We start from the raw sequence: 21,800 nt of genomic DNA, 5'->3' as shown, positions 1-21,800 counted from the left end.
TAGTCGAGTGAAGAATCCCTGAGCTTCATTTTGAGCCATGCTTTAGTTGAAAAGTTGCTTTAAAAAATGAATTCAGATCTGATCCAACTAGATCTGACTCTTTTTTATGAGAATCCTACTCCATCTCTGCATCCATAATTTATTTTGAAGCATGAGAAGTTAAGCCTAAAATACATTCCCTAAGTTTTTGATGATGGGCTTAGTTGTCAGTTTGATTTTCAAGTCTGTTTGATTTTCAAGCCTTAAACTGCACTAGAATGAACCAAACAACTCATCGATTAATCGACAGATTAATAAGTAATGAGAATAAGCTTTAGAAGCAGCTCTATTCAAGGGTCTTTCTGGTGTTTTGTTTCCAAATGTGGCAAAACTGGAACACTTGTTTACCTTTTTCGGTGTCAGATGAGGTAGCACTGGTGGAACTGGAATCAACAGTTTAGAGATACAGATGAAAGCAAAAAAAAAAAAAGTTAATAATGACTGTAAAGGACACTGGAGGGCAGATCAACACCTTGATACCATCAAACCACCACAGAAAACAAAAAGTAAACAATGACTACAACAAACAGCAATAGATGGAGCAGCTGACACACAAACTGGTGTCCTACCTAAGCATGGGTCTGAAATCAGCAAGCGTTGTGTTGGAGCGATGGACATTGAGAATCTTTGCCCCTCTCCTTTGGATCAGACACAAGATGTGGACAAGATGAGCAACTTACTGGTATAACAGGACAACAGAACAACAGAATAGTTTAGCAGCTCCAGCACATGAGTCATTAGTGTGAAGGAGCCAGCCAACAGAGCATGTGGTACCATGAGACAACCAGACAACCAGGGTGGAGCTTCAAAAATGTGGCTGTTGATTAGTTGGTTCATGCAGTGCAAAATGTTTCAGCAAGGGCTGACTATTTATAGGCAGACAAACTAACAAGCACCAGCCATCTAAACACCTTCAGGCAGCTGGAAGAAAATAATGACCATGAAGATTAGTCCATTTAGCTCCTATTTTTCCACTCGATGACATCAGGGGAGGGACTATGGATTGTCTTGGTCCGTTCATCCATCCGTTATGCACAATATCTCAGAAAACCACTAACTAGATTTGCTAAATGTTTGGGGATTGATGAGTGTCATTGCTCTGGTCTGCTCTTTTTGGTGTGATTTTATTGGCCTAAGATGGGGACTACAGTCCTTGCTGAATTGTTTTTATGTCACACAATATCTTGGAGCACCACTGACTGTATTTTTACACTAAATTTAAGGGAATGATGTCTCACTGCATCTAACCACTATACTCTCATATTCAAAATTAGACTAATCAGTCCAAGAGGGGGCTTTCTTAGGTTATTTGACTTCATCATTCAGCTCTGAGTGGCTTTCAGGTGAACCTTCACCCCATGAAATTCATTTTTCCAATGTATCTAACAGCACGTGAACACAGGGCTCGAAATCAGCAGGGATTTCTATTACAGTGTTCAGCACTCACAGAGCAACAAACATGTTGGGAGCAGTGTGTGCGTAAAACGACAGTTCGCATTGTCTAGTTTTCACAAGAGCAACCTCAATCAACCCCAAAGTCAGAGGAAGAACTTCTAAAAGTTCTGTTTTAGGGCCCAGCTTGACATTTTAGTTTCTAGTCTAGAAGTCTGCACCAACCAGCAACTCAAACTGATCACATGCTTTGTAATTATGTCCTGAATGTTTCTCAGTCATAAGAACAACAAAAGTTTTTGTGTTTGTGTATATTCCTACCTGCAGAGGGTAGTCTTAGAGGAACTCTGGGCCAGAGCCTCAGCTACTGAGCTGTCACTGGAAATCCTCTTCCTCTGGCAGTCTCTCACCCTGAGAAAGCGAAAGAGATTGAGATGGGCAGGCAAAAATATGATATAATATGAAGAGGAGAGAAAGTGTTTTTCAGTTGTTTATTTGTTGACTTGCTGCTTTCTCAGTTTGACCCCAAACCTTCCTTAGAAAATAACAGGCGACTGTGTTGACCCAGAAAATGACATTCACACTGGACACACGGTTCATATTGGGAGCACCATATAAACAGAGACAGGAGCTCCTTTTATATCAGACATTTCTAGATAACAACTGGCAATTTTACATTCAAAACTTTATTTAGATTCACACAGGGTGTAATCTGTTCCACACCAAAACTGAAGGTTTGCTGCCTGGACCTTGCTTGTCCACTAGGAGGCACTTGCAGGCAGCTTACAGAAACAAGTTGGCCATGAAAAATGGCAACAAACCCTATTTGAGTCACAGTGAAACAGATATTTGAGTGCATGTTGCCTACATAATTGGATGTATTTCTTATTAATTTCCTCACAAATAATGCTACCAACACCCTTTTTTTTTTAGAAAAACCCTTTGAATAAGTACAGGTCTAGACTTGCAATCCCTGTTCCTATTCCGCTGCTTACCTTGGCGTGGTTGAGGACGAAGGGGAGGATGGAGAGCAGGGGAAAGCAAACTGACGCTGATGGTCCTGGCACTCCTCGCCATAGGAGTCCACCAGGTCCGGCATCCCAGGGGAGGTGCCCACCGTCTCCTTCAGCACCAGTTCTGGGTCTAGGATGTACAGCTCCTCCTGGGATATCTCCGTCACATAGTTCAGGTGCTCCTGGAAGGAAGGTCAGCCACAAAATGTGAGCAAATACATAAAGGCATCAAAAAATACCCTACAGAGGATCTAGTTCCTGCTCCCTTGGAAATATGGCACCCTTTTCAACAAACTAAGCTCTCTAACAAGCCTCCACCATGGATTCATAATCATATTCAAGCCACCATGAGGGAATGTAGGCGAGCTGAGTGCAGATGAAAATCCTCCAAACTTAGAGTTCATTTTGACTTTGTAAAGGATAACAGCTCATTTTTAAGATCTCATTGGTCAGGGGGACAGTGATGTCATGAACAGCTACAGACCACATTTCAAAACTCTTGTTCCCTTCCAAAGTTTTAGAGAAGGTCATTAAGTCTCAGCTGACAGTTTTAAATAACCACTCAACCACCCAAAATCTCAGTCAGCTCATCGCAGCGCTGAAACTGCCCTAGTTAAAAGTTTCCACTGCCATTTGTGTGAACTCAAATGAAAGCAGCTGCATTATTTTATTACCACTGGACTTTTTTGCTGCCCTAAATGCAGTGGATCATATTATTTTTGAAGACGTCGCTCTGACTGGGATTAACAGAGACTGTTTCACTTGGTTTAAATATTAACAAAGACTTTTTCATCTGTATTGAAAACTCAGTGTCCTGCCCCATGTCTTGTGGGGTCCCACAAGGCTCAGTTTTGGCCCCCATTCTTTTTTCACTCCATCAGTTTCCACTGGTTAACATAATTCGGTCTGGCTGTCTGGCAGTTTGTTGTCTTATGCTTAATGATGAACATGACTGCCTTGTGGCAGTTGAGAAATGTTGCAAATGTTAGACCATTTCTTGCCTTGCCATACACTGACAAACCTGTGCATGTCTTGTCACAAGCAGACTTGACTACTGCGGTTCTATTTTCTCCAGTCCTTTGGAAAGAAGATATTTTACAACCTGGTGACTTGGTTCAAAAGTCCAGACTAAAAACTGAGGGGGATTGGGCCTTTGCCATTAGGGCTCCTAGGCTTTGGATCAGCCTACCTGAGGAGCTGAGGCTAGCCCCCCTCATCATCCTCTTTTACCATCTTAAAACTCATTTTTAAACTGGAATCTCCATAATTATTTTATTTATATTCTAATGACATATTAATTGTTCTGGATTGTTTTATCCTTTCCTTTTGGTGGTGATCTGGATTTACGATTTCATTAGACAATTACTATTTAATTACTGTACCATGTTCATGCGCTTATAGAAACATTTTGGACTTCAAGTCAGTTGCTAAACAGATTTGTATTCACATGCTGTTTTGTCAGAAAATGAAGACCAGAAGACATGGGAACCCACACAAGCCATTATGGAGACTGCAGCTTTGCATGTTGGAGAGCTGTTCAGCACTGATGGGGGTTTGCCCTCTTCATTAAAAGGCTTGTGCCTTGTGTCTTGCTGTATAAGTGCAATGGGAAAAGAACTATCTACTTTACCCCAAAACTTCCATACTTCACACTTGTGTTGCGGTCCTACCTGGGCACGGTCTATCCTGTAGAAGCGATCTGCAGTTGTGCCTGAAAAACAAAGAAAGTGTCTTGACTCTATGAGCTGGACTCCACAGGGAGAATTTGTGTATTGGATTTACGCTTACAGTCAAGGAAACACCATTTCGGGGAAAGCTTTTGTGAGGACAGACACTCTGCTTTCATTGCATCTTGGTCCTGAAAGAGCAAGAAAACAATGAGAATTTACATCACTATGGTGACTCTATGTAGGAAAATACAAGTGCACTGACCCCACTATAACTTACAGGGACCTACTCAGTAATATTGCATACTTACTTACAATACTTTTCCATAGTTAATACACAGGTTAATAAAGTAGAATACGGCCAATCTTTCCCTCTGTGATTCAGACCAAAAAAACTGTTGTCACTGCACCCTCAATCAACTACTCATCCTGCTGACTAGCTACTCTTTCGCACTCACTAACGTAACATCTGATAACCTTTAGCGCGCGCACACACACACACACACACACACACACACACCAGACACAGTGGCTGCCTCTACCTGGCCTGTGGCTGTGTCTACCTGGTCCAGGTTGTCTTGAAGACGCTCTATGTGTGAGCGACAGGTCTCCAGGTCACTGTCGCCAGGGACAATGATGACTCCCAGGGGTGTTGCTGGGGACACAGATGTCAAGGTCAAGGTCAAGGTCAAGGTGTTGGGTTTAAATCTTCTCTGTTAATTTGACTGGGAGCTTAATCACTTCAAGCTTGTTCTTCAGTGTCTCTGTGTTTCCAGAGCTCAGCCGTTACACTGGGGTCAGAACAGAGAACTATGGGGCTGATTGGTCTGTCCCAGCAAAAATGAAGGGAATCACAATCTAAGGCTTGGTCAGGACAGATGGTCAGTAGAAATTAAATGGTGATTTGAACAGCTTACAGGTTAAATGTTAACCGCCCCAATCAACTCTCAGACTGATCTTAGGCACTCCAGTAATATTAAATATGCTTATAATTATGTATGCAATTGGCAGGGTCCAAAAACCAAACACAACCCAAATTTTCTAGTAATAACAACAACAACAACAACAACAATAATAATACATATCTACTTGTCCTTGAAATGAAAGACTTTGGGGACCCTTTTCCTTGAATGAACATAATTTCTCAGGTTAGCAAACCTTTTTTCTCTCGTAAAGAAAGTCTTTCTCAGCTGATGCTGACCAGCTCTAACTAGCAATAACTTTACCTATATTCTCTGTTGGATCACACAAACCCCTCTGAGATGTCAGTTATACTGGCAAGTGCATGATACTTCATCCTTGCCTAACTGTTTATTTTCAACAGATTTACCACAGCAAATAAAAATAGTAATAAATCTAACAAATAATAAATAAATAAACAATCTGAAATCCAACAGTATGCAGATGATACAGTGCACTTTTTTAATTAACTGGGGTTGGAGATGTCTTCTAATGTGAACTGAGTCTTGGCAATCATGGATAATTTAACTGAATTGATTGATTTAGTTGTCTGATTTCCCCTTGAGGATTGACTGACTGATCATGCACATTGAGGATGTTACTGCTCCAAGCACAGTTAACCCTTTGCTGCCTGGCACTCACAGGCCTCCTTCAGCTGGTCCTTGTCATAATGCAGAGCCTCATATGCCGCCATGCTGATCCTGTTCACTCGGATCTGCAGCTTCTCAGGAACTGGCTGCTGACTGGACCAAAACAGAGAAACCAACTTTACAGAGTGGACAAAACACACAGGTAAATAGAGGCCTACTTTCTAAAGACAAATACATACACAAAACCGCTTTACGTAACGTATAATGGTTGGGCTTGTTCATGTAGAGCGTTTGGGTGGTGGCTTGTGGCCAGTTTTTAAAAATATCCCAGGATGTATTCAAAATTCAAGGAGGATGTAAGTATACACCAGTTATGTAAGTGTGGTACGATTATGATGAGTAAGTACATCACTAATCGCACTTGACTGGTCAAGCAAATAAAGGAGCTGGGTTCCAGTTCCACTATTTTTCACTGTTATTTTAAATAAATACAATTCCTGTTTCGTCATAAAGAAATGCCACTTTAAAGATATTGGTATGGTACTTTACGGTACTGTGGCACACAATATAAAATGCAGTGCAGAGGCAAGTAAAGACTGCCAATCTTCTAATCAGTTCAACACTTTTAAGTGACTCCTCCCTATGTGTCTATGTAGTACTGCTGCACTACTTCAAGTATTTGTTTATTTGGACATGAATCTGTGCAACCACTCTTATCCAAACATGTCAAACTGAGGTTATGAAGCCCTGGCAACGTGTGCACCAATTCAGTCGCTGAGTCATCCATCTGTCCCTCAGAGTCTTACTCGTTAAGATGGGGCATGGAGATCCTTCTCTTTGCCTTCTGTACCATGTTGGCCTGGTTCCTCAGGCTGATGTGGATGATCGATGGTGCCAGCTTGCAGGGTTCACCATCCACCTGCATGGGAATGGACTTGTAGGTGGTCAGGGTCACTTCTTTACACTGGTGGAGTCGCTCACCATGGCCGCCAACCTGCAGTGTAGCCTGGAGACACACAACAACTCTGTTCATCCTTTAGTCGGATTGTGGCGTACAGTATGGCATTTGTGGTAATGTTTCATGTTCATATGGTAGAAAGTAGTAAAATGTGTGGTTCTGATTTGTACTGCATGACTGTAGCATGATTAGTTATATTGTACAGTATGGTGCATTGCATTGCAGAAAAGTACAAAATATGACATTGTGCATCATGATGTGGTAAAGTATAGTATTGTATGGTAGCACCTGTATGGTATAATACTTAATGCTATAGTGCAGTGCATATGATATATGGTATAAAAACATGTCCCACCAAATTTTGTGAAATAAGCACGTTGTGGACACAAATTATGTCTAGATTATGTTCCTCCAATGTGAAGGCACTGTGTGATGATAACAGGAATTGCACTTCTCAGTTTCACATCTTTGAAGAGTAACTAAAGCTCAAATCCACACAGATTTGGGACTGGGGTTTAGTTTCTCTGTAAGATAAAGGTGAAGTTTTGGTCTTTGTTAAAAAAAAAGAAAAACTTAAACTGAAAATTACGATACTAAGTCACTCCCAGAAGGAAACTTCTTGTTGTGAGTTAGAAACTGGTGGTAAAGTGGTATTGAAAGTTAACGTCTCTGCCTGTCTGCCCCCCACCCCAGCTAGCACACCCTTACTTTCACTGCACAGTTTCAATGCTAAACTACTTCCTTTTTCCACTTGAGGAAACACATTTCTCTCAGTTTTCGTGTACATAGACCTTTATTTGCATTTTAAGACAACATGCTTATTTACAGCACTTTGTGAGACCAGGCTGCATGTGTGATGTGTTGTATGGTGTTCTGGATGGTAAGACAAGGTGCAGTCCAGCTGTACGCTCACCAGAGAGGTCATGGTGAAGCCGATGACTTCGATGCAGCCGTCATCGTGGCGCTGTGGTTCAAAGTCGTGATGCTCACTGGGGTGACCCCATGGCATGGTGCCAGCACAGTACCTGCAGCCCCGCAGCACAACAGCTGCATTAGTAACTCTTCTGTTGTGTTTCTATGCTAGAGGTGTCAACACTGCCATTCTATCTCTATACTAGAATGGATAATACCGCCATTATCTTTCGTTACATGTAGTGGTGACGATCATTATATTTCTGTACTAACAATGATAACTGTATCATTGTTATATTGCTATATTCGTGATGGTAACCCTATTATCCTATTTCTATAATAGTACAGTAAATCTTTAATGTGCCTTTTGTGCCACATAAAATAAAACTAAACATAAATACAACGATAAACATACAGTAATTAGATAAACACATTTACTTTTTTATGATTGCATTGGTAACTCTACCACTATTGCTATCACTATATTTTTTCACTATATTATCACAAATATTTTCAAAAATGTTATCTTGATTCTAGGTCCCTGAAATCATTATCTTTAATATGCCTTTACATCAGAGTTTGATGTACAAAGTTTTAGGGATTACCTGGGGATGTTGAGGAAAAGCAAACACTGTAACTTCATTTCCTGGACTTTGGCCGTCAGGTCTGTCCCATCACACTGAGAAAGGAGGGGAAAACCAACAGGCTCAGGTCATTTAATGACTACAATGACTACGTGTTCAGTGGTGGCCAGTGGAGCCACTCTTCACTGCAGTAGTGTGTTGAATCTCCAACATGAACAAAAAAACAATTCTATACTCTATTTTCTCTCCCAGGCCAAAGGGTATAGCGTTATCCTCTAATGACACCACCTAGTGGTTGTGATTCAAACTGTCAGATATTAAGGCATGAGCTGGCAGTGTCGACTCTGTTTTACCTGTTACCTTAAGAGTAAAATTTTTTTTTAAAAGGGTGATGTTCCCTTAACTAAGTGGTTAAGATCTGTTTCTCTTGCACACTGGTGAAACAAAGTGGTTTAAAGGCTAGAAATGTTGCTGTTCATAAGCCGCCTCCAACTATAAATGGGTTGTGATGATGAGAGCAGACAACAGTGCACATGCACCCCTGCACACTGTCACTGCACTCATCCAAACACGCATGCTGTGTGCTTGTGTTGTCTCACTCTGTAACTAAATATATTTGATGTGGTGAGCCGTTTTTGTAGCCTTTCTGTACAAATGTCAACTCCTCTGTGGGCCTGGTAAAGTGAACACCAGGCACTTTTTGGACATCCATTAGGGGACGTATTCGTAAGTCCCTTTTGTTCCTAATCACATTTTTCACTGGTATATCACATATACATTTATATATGTAACTTATATATGTAATTTCCATGTTGCATACTGAGGCCTGGGCATAGGTTACGATGTCATTAGTCATTATCATTGGTTAGAGTACTTTAATCTTAACTCGTCATTTTTTTAATAACTGTGTGTGTAAGAGAAAAAAACGCAAACAAAAAAGCAGACACTGTAACTTTAGCAGTCCCCCCTTTTTTTCCCCTTTCTTTTAAAAAAAAATTATGTGTGGCTCAGAATGTGACAGATTGCACACATGGCAGTGTCAGTTATTGAGAGGAACTCCCACAGGAGAATCATCCACACCTAAGCAAACAGAATGGGTGGGGCTTTGTATATTTAAAATAGTTGCTGTGAGAGTTGCTAAAAATACTCTTGACGAGGGCCTACGGGGACCGAAACATGATCACTGATCAATACATTGTGATGCTGAGCATGAGCAGTGTGTGGGATCTTTCTAAGACTCATGTTTTTATGGATGAAATAAACTGAACCTTGAACCCAGCTACAGATCAAACTCCAACTAAGATTTTTTTTTCTCTCTAAATGAAGCTGTCTTCATGAAACTTTATGAACCCTGTAGCTGAGTCTCTGTTGCCATGAATAATCCAGTTAAAAGCATATTCTTTGCCTCTTTGACTGAATAATGGTAGCAGTAGGTACTGTTCACAACCATTATTGTGGATATTAACTTAGACCCATAATGTGCAAATATGAGTTTTAAAAGGAGGTTCAAACCTAAACTGAAATATGTTGCCATTCCTTCTGTATTCTGCTTAATACAGATGTAATCCAGGCATTGAACCAGGTTTCTCATGATCAGATGATTCTCTAGGTTGCTCTAACTCAGTAATGATGTTTACGTGTGTCAACCTGAAACCGGCCTCCGTGACTAACCCAATTAATATTTCAGGACAGCATTTTCTGTGCATAGAAACGTAGCCAGTGTCATTACTACTTGTGATGTGTCTACTGCACTACTCACCACAACTTTAATGTGCTTGGCGAGGTCTTTAGAACTCCCACTGAGGAAGTCAGAGAAGGCTGTCTGAAACACACACACACACACACACACACACACACACAAATTCACATTCTATATATACACACAAACAGTTATGTATTGATAGGTATGTATGTATGCATCTAGCTTTATCTTTATCTATTTCTTTATCTCTACCTATGTGAAGACACTTACCCCTGCATAGAACATCTTATTCCGAAAGCGGCTGTTAAACTTCTCTGGATTGGCCTCTAAAAAATAAATAAATAGAAAAATAGAGAACTGAGCAGTGAGAGAGCTGCACTGGGCACATCCAGCTATTTTAGGACTTGCGCCATTGACATTAACATTACCACTGCCAACTTCGGACTATTAGGTCTAAACTGTGTATAATGGAAAAATAGCCTGCTTTCTTGCATTTAGTCTATCAAATCAAGGGCTGAAGTGCACACACCTGCAACAATGCAAAATACGCAACTTTTTTAACTTCAAAATATTAGATTGTTTGTACTTTTCATCTTGAACTAGATGATGCTCAATAGTGTGCATACATTGTGCTATGAAATTGTCAAAAAAAATGATAGTTACATGTTGGATTTTTAACAAAAGTTAGAAGTTTCCTATATGCCCCATTACCAACATCTTTGACATCAGGAGATGAAGACATCTTCATGAATGTACTGTGACTGGGACACGAGATATGTTTGTTTCAGTTTCCAAGCACTGTCAAGTATTTTAGCTGATTATTACAACTCACGAGGCCAATCTGCATTACATCTGTTCAGTGGCCATTCAAGGTTCCCTTCTTTTTTTTTCTTTTTTTTTTTTTTGTAAATATTATTTTTATGACATTTCTGCTTTATTTGACAGTCACAGTGGAGATAGACAGGAAAGGCACAGGACAGAGAGGGAATGACATGCAGCAAGGGACCAGAGGTCAGATTCGAACCCTGGTCGCTGCGATCAGGACTAATCCCTGGTACATGGTGCGCACTCTTAACTGGTGAGCCACCGGGGCACCCAAGGTTCCCTTCTAAAACTGTACCAAGTTTTGGAAAACTTGGCAAGGTTGTTATGTCTAAACAAGAAATGAGCTTTTGCTGATCAGCTGATTCATGTTCTTCAAGCTCTTCCTTTGCCATGACCAAAGTGCAAGTTTCATGCAAATCTATTCATAACATTTTTAGATATCCTGCTAACAGGCAAACAGATATAATGGGGACAAACATACCTCATAAAGACAGAAAGATGCCATAGTTGATTAAGGACCAACTAAGCTATGGTTAGCATGTAGTAGCAACAATTTTAATTCAAGAACGAATACTTTTAGATCAAGTTTAATGTGTGGTATCATGTTAATGGACTAACCTCTAGATTCATGGAAGCCTAGTGTAACATGTGCATCGAAGCCCAGGCTGAAGTAGTTGTTGAAGACATCAATAGGAAGCTGGGAAATCACAGTAATGAACTTGTAACAGAGCACAGTCCTACACATATGTTTGATTATTCAACAAGTGTTTTTCAAAAGCTGCTTTAAAGCAATACAGGGTCATCATACAGAGCACTGTATACTTAATCTATTTGCTGACCTTATATGTACAGTACAGGCCAAAAGTTTGGACACACCTTCTCATTCAATGCGTTTTCTTTATTTTCATGACTATTTACATTGTAGATTCTAACTGAAGGAATCAAAACTATGAATGAACACATGTGGAGTTATGTACTTAACAAAAAAAGGTGAAATAACTGAAAACATGTTTTATATTCTAGTTTCTTCAAAATAGCCACCCTTTGCTCTGATTACTGCTTTGCACACTCTTGGCATTCTCTCGATGAGCTTCAAGAGGTAGTCACCTGAAATGGTTTTCACTTCACAGGTGTGCCTTATCAGGGTTAATTAGTGGAATTTCTTGCTTTATCAATGGGGTTGGGACCATCAGCTGTGTTGTGCAGAAGTCAGGTTACTACACAGCCGACAGCCCTATTGGACAACTGTTAAAATTCATATTATGGCAAGAACCAATCAGCTAACTAAAGAAAAATGAGTGGCCATCATTACTTTAAGAAATGAAGGTCAGTCAGTCCGGAAAATTGCAAAAACTTTAAATGTGTCCCCAAGTGGAGTCGCAAAAACCATCAAGCGCTACAACGAAACTGGCACACATGAGGACCGACCCAGGAAAGGAAGACCAAGAGTCACCTCTGCTTCTGAGGACAAGTTCATCCGAGTCACCAGCCTCAGAAATCGCAAGTTAATAACAGCTCAGATCAGAGACCAGATAAATGCCACACAGAGTTCTAGCAGCAGACCCATCTCTAGAACAACTGTTAAGAGGAGACTGTGCCAATCAGGCCTTCATGGTCAAATAGCTGCTAGGAAACCACTGCTAAGGAGAGGCAACAAGCAGAAGACATTTGTTTGGGCCAAGAAACACAAGGAATGGACATTAGACCAGTGGAAATCTGTGCTTTGGTCTGATGAGTCCAAATTTGAGATCTTTGGTTCCAACCGCCGTGTCTTTGTGAGACGCAGAAAAGGTGAACGGATGGATTCCACATGCCTGGTTCCCACTGTGAAGCATGGAGGAGGAGGTGTGATGGTGTGGGGGTGTTTTGCTGGTGACACTGTTGGGGATTTATTCAAAATTGAAGGCACACTGAACCAGCATGGCTACCACAGCATCCTGCAGCGACATGCCATCCCATCCGGTTTGTGTTTAGTTGGACCATTATTTATTTTTCAACAGGACAATGACCCCAAACACACCTCCAGGCTGTGTAAGGGCTATTTGACCAAGAAGGAGAGTGATGGAGTGCTGCGGCAGATGACCTAACCTCCACAGTCACCGGACCTGAACCCAATCGAGATGGTTTGGGGTGAGCTGGACCGCAGAGTGAAGGCAAAGGGGACAACAAGTGCCTCAAAACACCTCTGGGAACTCCTTCAAGACTGTTGGAAAACCATTTCAGATGACTACCTCTTGAAGCTCATCGAGAGAATGCCAAGAGTGTGCAAAGCAGTAATCAGAGCAAAGGGTGGCTATTTTGAAGAATCTTGAGTATAAAACAAGTTTTCAGTTATTTCACCTTTTTCTGTTAAGTACATAACTCCACATGTGTTCATTCATAGTTTTGATTCCTTCAGTGAGAATCTACAATGTAAATAGTCATGAAAATAAAGAAAACGCATTGAATAAGAAGGTGTGTCCAAACTTTTGGCCTGTACTGTATGTATATAACAGTAGGCCTGTGATTGGTGGACTGACCTTATCGGTCTGATGCTCATCCCTCTCCTCTGGCCGGGCCTCGGGGTTTGGTTCCACCTGCAGGTTCCAGCGGTCCAGCTGGACAATGTTCCCGTCCTCCACGTGTGACAAGATCTTTGTCACCGGCTCATCGGTGTAACCCTAGAGGAGGGAGGGGGGCACGGCATTAACATATTTCTGATCATCTAACACCAGTCTGTCAGGGGGAGACATTTTAGTTTCACTCTAGACATCAACAGAACAGGATCTCCAGCATAACTCACCCCTCCCCAGTTGAGAGTCCTTGCCAGATCGTTGCCGGTGCCCAGAGGAAGGATGGCCACAGGAGGCTGGGGGCGGAGCTTCAGCTGGTCCAACACCGATAACACCCAACCTACCTACAGTCAAGTCAAACGATTTTGCAAACCATTTTATCTACAACTATTCGTCTGCTTACTGGTGGAGCTATTTTAGCTACAAGTCATGTCTTAAACACTGTGGTGGGAATTTGTTGAGCCCTTTGTCACTTCAGTGATGTCACTGACTCGGTTATGACACTTGTCTCAATGCATACTGTACAGGTACTTTTATAACCAATCTGAAAGCCCCAATCTGCAATTTGTGCAACACCCCACTGAACTACGTTTCCCCACGTGAACTGTGAGGACTCAACTACTCTCTGTAAGGGAATCCGGGTTTTAACAATAGATTCATATTTCACAATTCAACAGCTATTGTTAAGTAATAAACATTTTAATTAAAGTAATGGTTGTATTGTTGTGAACAATGTCAGACTCACTGTTCCATCTCCACCACAAGCCAGGATCCTGAGGTTGGGTACTTTGGCATACAGCTCCAACCTGGCAGAAACACAAAGCAAAGCATGAAGAGTCAGTTCCTTTGAGACACAGGCCTAGGAGGTCTGGGAACACCAGAGAGGACAGGGTGGGTTTGACACAACTTGAAGACAAGAGGGAACTGAGGATGACAGCAAGGACTGATGGTCTGGCAGGATAGACAAACTGGGAGGGTGTGTGTTGTCCTACCCCTCCCTAGGGCCGCCTTTTGTCAGGTCAAACACTTGGCGAGGGTTCAGGTACCACATGAATGACTGGATAATCTTGGCTCCCTGATGAAAAAAAGTCAAAAACAAGACAGAAGCATCTGATATTAGAGGTTTCAAGGATCCACCATGTTTTACCAAGCCTAGTCCTATTATTGGCTTTGAACAGGATATTTCCACTGAAGCTTTTAAGTATGAGAAGCCTGCGGTACGAGAAAGGAACAAGAAGCTACCTGGTTTCCACCGCTCTTTGGGTTAACAAACACCAGAAGAGGCTTCATGAGCTGGGAGGGGAGGGGCTTAACCAGGAAGGGCTTCCAGCGGCCATCTTGGATCTACAACACACAGTAGGAAACATTCAGTACACTGGAGCTATGACAGATACAAACACTTTTAAAACTCTGACATCGCAGTCTGCTTCTGGCACACCAAAGTGTCCAAAGCCATTAGCCTTATCGCAATAAATTATTCCAATTCATTGACCTTCATACAACACATCATCTCAGTATGTTGAAGCTAGCTCAAAGATTTCACGGAGACACACTAATTAATATTTCAGAAGATTACGGATTAAGGCCATCTTTGCTGCAGCAGATAACAGTTCAAAGCATAAAACCAGCCGGCTGAGTCTCACCTCTGTTCCCTTCTTGCTGGACTTGCTGCATTTTAGTGACGTCCTTTTCTTCTTTTTGCTGGATTTTAGAGATGACTGTGGGAAGGAAGACAAACACCTGAGTGGCTGTGTGTGTGTGTGTGTGTGTGTGTGTGTGTGTGTGTGTGTGTGTGTGTGTGTTCTTAAATTTCTATACTCATGATGACAAAATGTCCTCACAAGAATAAAAAAAATAAAGAAAATTCTGGGATTCAAGGATTCAAGGAACTTTATTGTCAGTTCCTTGAATCTTAGAATTTTCTTTCTCTGCAGTGAGAACATTTGCTCCTAACGTTTTAAGGGGTTTGATTATCATTTGAGAGAAGCCAACAGAGTTTCATAGTACATTTTTGTATAATGACAATAAAGATCCATTCCATTCCATTTGGCCATTATAGGTAAAGAGAGGCTCAATTTCGTCCAGTTTCTTTCTATGTATCAATAAAACATTTTTAAAACATATTATAAAAGCATCTATAGGAAAGCTTGAGCCATTTCGTCTCTTAGCCTTCCTGGTGTCACCTTCCTTTAAGATTACATTTAGGAGTAGGTTTAGGTAAGAATTAAAGGTTGGGGTTGGGTAATCAATGTATAGGCACTGAGGGTCCCCTTTAGTGTAGTAATACAAATGTGTGTGTGTGTGTGTTTAGGGTTAAGGTTAGGCACGGTTAGGATAGGTGTCCAGGAAATGAATATACAGTACAGGCCAAAAGTTTGGACACACCTTCTCATTCAATGCGTTTTCTTTATTTTCATGACTATTTACATTGTAGATTCTCACTGAAGGCATCAAAACTATGAATGAACACATGTGGAGTTATGTACTTAAAAAAAAAAGGTGAAATAACTGAAAACATGTTTTATATTCTAGTTTCTTCAAAATAGCCACCCTTTGCTCTGATTACTGCTTTGCACACTCTTGGCATTCTCTCGATGAGCTTCAAGAGGTAGTCACCTGAAATGGTTTTCACTTCACAGGTGTGCCTTATCAGGGTTAATTAGTGGAATTTCTTTAAGAAATGAAGGTCAGTCAGTCTGGAAAATTGCAAAAACTTTAAATGTGTCCCCAAAATGAGTCACAAAAACCATCAAGCGCTACAACAAAACTGGCACACATGAGGACCGACCCAGGAAAGGAAGACCAAGAGTCACCTCTGCTTCTGAGGACAAGTTCATCCGAGTCACCAGCCTCAGAAATCGCAAGTTAACAGCAGCTCAGATCAGAGACCAGATAAATGCCACACAGAGTTCTAGCAGCAGACCCATCTCTAGAACAACTGTTAAGAGGAGACTGCGCCAATCAGGCCTTCATGGTCAAATAGCTGCTAGGAGACCACTGCTAAGGAGAGGCAACAAGCAGAAGACATTTGTTTGGGCCAAGAAACACAAGGAATGGACATTAGACCAGTGGAAATCTGTGCTTTGGTCTGATGAGTCCAAATTTGAGATCTTTGGTTCCAACCGCCGTGTCTTTGTGAGACGCAGAAAAGGTGAACGGATAGATTCCACATGCCTGGTTCCCACTGTGAAGCATGGAGGAGGAGGTGTGATGGTGTGGGGGTGTTTTGCTGGTGACACTGTTGGGGATTTATTCAAAATTGAAGGCACACTGAACCAGCATGGCTACCACAGCATCCTGCAGCGACATGCCATCCCATCCGGTTTGCGTTTAGTTGGACCATCATTTATTTTTCAACAGAACAATGAGCCCAAACACACCTCCAGGCTGTGTAAGGGCTATTTGACCAAGAAGGAGAGTGATGGAGTGCTGCGGCAGATGACCTGGCCTCCACAGTCACCGGACCTGAACCCAATCGAGATGGTTTGGGGTGAGCTGGACCGCAGAGTGAAGGCAAAGGGGCCAACAAGTGCTAAACACCTCTGGGAACTCCTTCAAGACTGTTGGAAAACCATTTCAGGTGACTACCTCTTGAAGCTCATCCAGAGAATGCCAAGAGTGTGCAAAGCAGTAATCAGAGCAAAGGGTGGCTATTTTGAAGAAACTAGAATATAAAACATGTTTTCAGTTATTTCACCTTTTTTTGTTAAGTACATAACTCAGCGTGTGTTCATTCATAGTTTTGATTCCTTCAGTGAGAATCTACAATGTAAATAGTCATGAAAATAAAGAAAACGCATTGAATGAGAAGGTGTGTCCAAACTTTTGGCCTGTACTGTACGTCAATGTAAAATTGTGACCTACAAAGTGACCAAGGGAAACGTGTGTGTTTGTGTGTGTACCTGCAGCCTGCGGACCCTGATGATCCAGGTGGGAGGGACGATGACGGCAGCATGAGCTCCCAGAGAGCAACACTCCTCTATCTGCTGCAGCATGAAGCATGTCACCTTGTTGTGATACTGGAACAGAGACAGGAAGTCGCCTGACGGTTTCATTTAACATATGCAGCTGCTTCGTCGTGCAGAGAAATGTGTGTAGCGGGGAGTCAACCCACCAACACACTGCTGATGTGCTGGAGTCTCCCCCACACCCCTATTCAAGACAGCCTAAGTCTTGGGGAGCTGAGCCACCTTGGTGTTTAAACCGTTTCTATTCCATTTTCAGGCTCTGTACATTAAACAGTATGCTATAACACATGTTAATCTGCTGCTTAGGGCAACCCAAGTGGTCACAAGATTATTTATTTCACAGAAAAATAGACATAATTCAACTATACAAATTTATTATCATGTCAATTTCTCATTTTGGTCAGATTTTTATCTAACTTCTGTTTTTTTTTCTTGTGAAATACTAAATGAGTCTAGGCCTCCACAATTAACTGACACATTCTGAAAAAGGGAAAAGTCATTCTTTGAACTTCAGCGCTCTGCACATGCACACCTGTGATGCGGAGTCATGAGCCATAAAGGCTGAAACCACAATGAACCATGTAATGACCTTTGCCCAGTATAAAATATTGTCTCCAATGCAACATCTAATGTTATGACAGTGATATTTTGTAATTTATGTTTAACCATTTATCACACATGTGCACTGCAAAAAATCTCTTTCTTAACAAGTCATTTAGCTAAAATATACTTTTTCTTAAAGCAAGTGGCTTGAGATCCTACGTGTTTCTAACACAGTTTCACTTGTTTCAAGATGTTTCACAAGTACGAAGTATAAATATGTTGAAACAAGGCAGAATAAAGTCATCTCATTACAATCAAGAAAATGACACTTGGCTCAAGAAAGTATGTTGATTATCGCATCCCACTGGCAGATTTTTTTTTCCACTTGTTTGAAGAAAGACAAGAGTTTAACACTGAATTTGAGATGTTTCGTTGAGATGAGATTTTTTGCAGTGCATGTTGATTTTATGTAATTTTTGTGTATTTTGAAGATTATAAATATGCTAAACGTAGCATTAACAGTGCATTTAAATAAGCAGTTACTATTTACAGTTTATATGTGAATGTGATGCCAGCTAATAGCATTTAGGAAACCTCAGGGTTGAAAAATCAAGTGGGAAGCCCTGCTTGGAGTTCCCACTTGAATGGGTGTTACATTGTATTTCTCTGGAAGAAACTCAGAATTTCCAGCTTTGTAACATCTGTGGAATGCAGCATTACTGCGTGTTACTGTTGTACATCTACAGACTGTAGGACTTACTGCCTGTTTGCACCAGGAGCAGCTAATGGCAACAATCTCTTTGCTGTGGAATGAAAACTTCTGTTGGAATCCCTGTTGAGGGACAAATAAGAAACATGGTTAGCAAAAACATCATATTCTTTGAGGGTTAAAGTTGAAACTTTTGATCAAAACTTAAAACTAAGGCTTTGTTCTAGAGGTCTGTGTTGCCTACAAGGAGGTTTGACAGTGTCACCGAGACTTACCTTCCCACACTGTCGACACTTCCCTGTCTGACGCCTCCTGTGGACCCAGTGGTGTCTCACAACGTTGGACTGAAGTGCAACAGTGTATTGACAACATGACAACAAATTTATATACAAAATGTATTCAGAGATGCTTCATTATCTGCACTTATAAAAAGCAAAATTCTACATCGAATTTGGTCAAATCCTTTTGTGGGTTGCTGTGTTTCTCAGAAGAAATGTGAGAGGAAAAATAACAAAGATTGTGACTGCACAAATAACTCTGACTAACCTCTCGAACAGCTCGAGATCCTGGTTCCCTAAAGGATGGCTTGCACCTGAAATTAATCTGAACAGAAGGGGAGGGATTAGGAGAGAAAACTCAGAGAAAAGCTGTTGATCCACAGTGGGTCCTTGTTTTACCTTCTCCAGCTGCTCCATACACATGGTGTGAACCGATATCTTGCATCCAGCACACTTCCGCCTTGCCACTGATTTTTGCTATGAGAAATATGAGAGAGCCATTAACATGAATATTTCTCTTACTCTGTAATAGCTGTATTAATAGCGCTACAGTAACTTACTTTAAACACCTTGCAGCTGCTATTACCACAAGAAGACAGCAGACCTATATTTCATGCACAGACACTATTGTGACTCTGACCATGGGGGGAGCTGTAACCCAGCGTTGGGACTCACCAGTGTCTTAGCGATGCAGTACTGCTCTCCAACGTAACAGAAGTCTCCAGATCCACTGGTCTCAAACCAGATGTGGTCGCCAAACTGGGCGTTGTCCTGACAGATAGAAACCATCGTGCATCAAAGCAGTTTTACAGCATAGAGAACCTTTACAGAACCTTCATGCTATGTAGATATCAAATATGATGTGAATGAAATTCCCGGGGGACTACAGATGGAAATTAGCCCAAATACATTAGTTAATATGCATTGTTCCTTTTTTTAACTAAAGTTGTAATTAAGAATCCCATAACTAAGAACATTTGCTTAAGAGGAAAACTGGGCATTTTAAAGTTGTTGATATTATTCAGAAAGGACAATAACATAATTAAGCATGAACAAAACATAAAAAATACTCTGATCTTGGCTGGCCAGAAGATACTGGTACACTGAATACACTGAATATATTAGGGGTACTCATTATCCCTTATTGATTTCCCTTATTTAATCTATACCAGAAAGGGGATGTAGCTAAAGAGAAGTAGACAGGTTAAAGGGGGATTTTTTTACACTGGCTATCTGTTCAGCACAGAACTCATTCCAAATTATTGCTGTTTGTCTGTAAGTGCTTAAACGGACCAGCCCCTGACTACCTATCAGATCTGCTGCACCCCTGTGTCCCACGTCACTTGCTTAGGTCATTGGACCAGCAGATTTTGGTAGTTTCTAAAACTAGACTGGGACATAGGCCCAAGCTGGTATTCTTAGTGGCAGCTCCCAAACTTTGGAATAGCCTCCTCCCCCAGGTCAGGCTGACAACTTCACTTTCAGCTTTCAAGTCCCAATAATAAACAGTTTTTTTTTTTTTCTTGTAGGCTTTTCTGGTTTAGATATAACTTCAGTTTCATCATTGTATTCAGTGTTAATGGCTAATGGCCTAATTTGATCTTACGGGTTAATTTGTTGTTAACTTTATTTTTGTTTTTAACTCATTTTATTCTGTTGTAATGTTTTCATTTGTCTGATGCTGTGCAGCACTTTGGGCAACATTTTGCTGTATTTAAATGTGCTCTATACATAAACAGAATTACGAATTTCAAATTATATTCTCAAGATTATTTTTTGGCATTTCTGCTTCATTTGACAGTCACAGTGGAGAGAGACAGTTAAGACAGGGTGGAAAGAGGGGATGACATGTAGCATTCATTAGATGTAACAGCAGGTTCTGCATGTCAAGACAACTCACAGTCCAGTCGATGGTACCGCTGGGCTCCACCAGTGGGTCTGTCCGGCTGGGTGTCGAGGCGCCGGGCTGCGCTGCCACATGCTGAAGACCAGACTTAGAAAGGGCTTTCCTGAAACCACAGGAGAATGAAATGCCTTTTAAAGGGGTAGAATAACAATTTTAATGCACTATATATCATATATGACTGTTCATCTTCAAATGAGATATTAAAAGGAGAACAGTGGTGAAGCAGATTTTGTGGTGTTGCTATAATTTTCCCTCTTGTAGACCTCAGCAATTAACTTTGTGGCCTTGCCTGTACCCAGAGCGTCACACCCTCTTAAAAAAGTTAATGAAGTAAGCATCAACTCTGAAAAGCAGGTTATATGCTTGTTCTCAAATAATGTGAAAATTATGTTCCTCCACCACAAAAGGGTTGCAGGAGAAAAGGAAAAAGTGTGACAATATTATGAATGGGACACGCCATGTCCATGTGTTCTTCACTTGAAAACATTTGTTCAGGGATATTCAACCACATGTCATGGAGGATGAGAGTGCAGATTTTCATTCTAACCACAAACAACACCAATGCTTTCAACTTGCATACTCTCTCCATCGGACATAGCTGGCTATCCTTGGGTTACCAAATAGTTAAACAATAGCGGCAAGTTTAGGCAAGGGAAACAGCTTTGGTTAAGGCTTGGGTTTTGGTCAAATCTGGTTTATTCATGCCTTTCCTAGTCGAGAAACATATTTCTACTTTCTGCATGGACCATGTTATTTGCATTTTAAGATCATCTCATTTCACAAAATTTTGGGCGGCTAATTGGTTCTGTGATCTTGGTCACTTGCTTAGGTATGGAGATCCATGGTGAAAAGTGTGCTCTCTCTTGCTCTCTCCCCCTATCTCTTTCTCTCTCTCTCTCTCACACCCACACCCACACCCACACACACACACACACACACACTCATCACCCCTAGCTACAGTGTGGCTCTGCTGGGATGTTTAGTCAGTGAGTCAGTCATGTCATTGTTAGCACAAGCTGCTAATGAGCTAGTTCCATGGAGGATGTATCTTTCAGTTGCAGAATGTCTCTGTCACTCATGTGGTTGGTATGTATGAGATGCGAAACTGTATAACTGTATAACCCTTCTGTTTTGTTTATTTATGCCCAAGAACAAAGTCTAGGAGAGAGAAGGCAGGGATAAAGAATAAAGAATGTCATCGG

At 41.2% G+C, this 21,800-nt stretch overlaps 1 protein-coding gene across 4 annotated transcripts in view; it reads right to left on the bottom strand.

Annotated features, from left to right (window-relative positions):
- Positions 1 to 21,800, bottom strand: part of dgkzb (diacylglycerol kinase, zeta b) — a 48,636-nt gene that overhangs the window by 9,670 nt on the left and 17,166 nt on the right. For 2 of the 4 annotated variants that reach the window (XM_030053437.1, XM_030053439.1), the window contains exons 2-28: positions 20,593 to 20,701; positions 19,368 to 19,463; positions 19,092 to 19,169; positions 18,961 to 19,017; positions 18,690 to 18,758; positions 18,466 to 18,537; positions 17,097 to 17,213; positions 14,838 to 14,912; positions 14,437 to 14,538; positions 14,187 to 14,269; positions 13,940 to 14,000; positions 13,425 to 13,538; positions 13,162 to 13,302; positions 11,261 to 11,339; positions 10,088 to 10,143; positions 9,875 to 9,937; positions 8,137 to 8,210; positions 7,533 to 7,644; positions 6,468 to 6,667; positions 5,714 to 5,814; positions 4,654 to 4,766; positions 4,233 to 4,302; positions 4,115 to 4,155; positions 2,427 to 2,626; positions 1,753 to 1,842; positions 609 to 677; positions 388 to 422 (exon numbers count right to left, since the gene is read on the bottom strand). In XM_030053437.1, coding sequence (XP_029909297.1) covers positions 388 to 422; positions 609 to 677; positions 1,753 to 1,842; positions 2,427 to 2,626; positions 4,115 to 4,155; positions 4,233 to 4,302; positions 4,654 to 4,766; positions 5,714 to 5,814; positions 6,468 to 6,667; positions 7,533 to 7,644; positions 8,137 to 8,210; positions 9,875 to 9,937; positions 10,088 to 10,143; positions 11,261 to 11,339; positions 13,162 to 13,302; positions 13,425 to 13,538; positions 13,940 to 14,000; positions 14,187 to 14,269; positions 14,437 to 14,538; positions 14,838 to 14,912; positions 17,097 to 17,213; positions 18,466 to 18,537; positions 18,690 to 18,758; positions 18,961 to 19,017; positions 19,092 to 19,169; positions 19,368 to 19,463; positions 20,593 to 20,701 — 2,477 coding nt within the window. Of the gene's footprint in view, positions 1 to 387; positions 423 to 608; positions 678 to 1,752; positions 1,843 to 2,426; positions 2,627 to 4,114; positions 4,156 to 4,232; positions 4,303 to 4,653; positions 4,767 to 5,713; positions 5,815 to 6,467; positions 6,668 to 7,532; positions 7,645 to 8,136; positions 8,211 to 9,874; positions 9,938 to 10,087; positions 10,144 to 11,260; positions 11,340 to 13,161; positions 13,303 to 13,424; positions 13,539 to 13,939; positions 14,001 to 14,186; positions 14,270 to 14,436; positions 14,539 to 14,837; positions 14,913 to 17,096; positions 17,214 to 18,465; positions 18,538 to 18,689; positions 18,759 to 18,960; positions 19,038 to 19,091; positions 19,170 to 19,367; positions 19,464 to 20,592; positions 20,702 to 21,800 lie in introns of those variants that run through there. The other 2 variants (XM_030053438.1, XM_030053436.1) reach the window with 2 other exon arrangements.

This window comes from Myripristis murdjan, chromosome 6 (assembly GCF_902150065.1).
Source record: "Myripristis murdjan chromosome 6, fMyrMur1.1, whole genome shotgun sequence".
Lineage (NCBI taxonomy): Eukaryota > Metazoa > Chordata > Actinopteri > Holocentriformes > Holocentridae > Myripristis > Myripristis murdjan.
The sequence above is the reverse complement of the archived record's forward strand: the minus strand, read 5'-3'. Positions and strand labels throughout refer to the sequence as shown.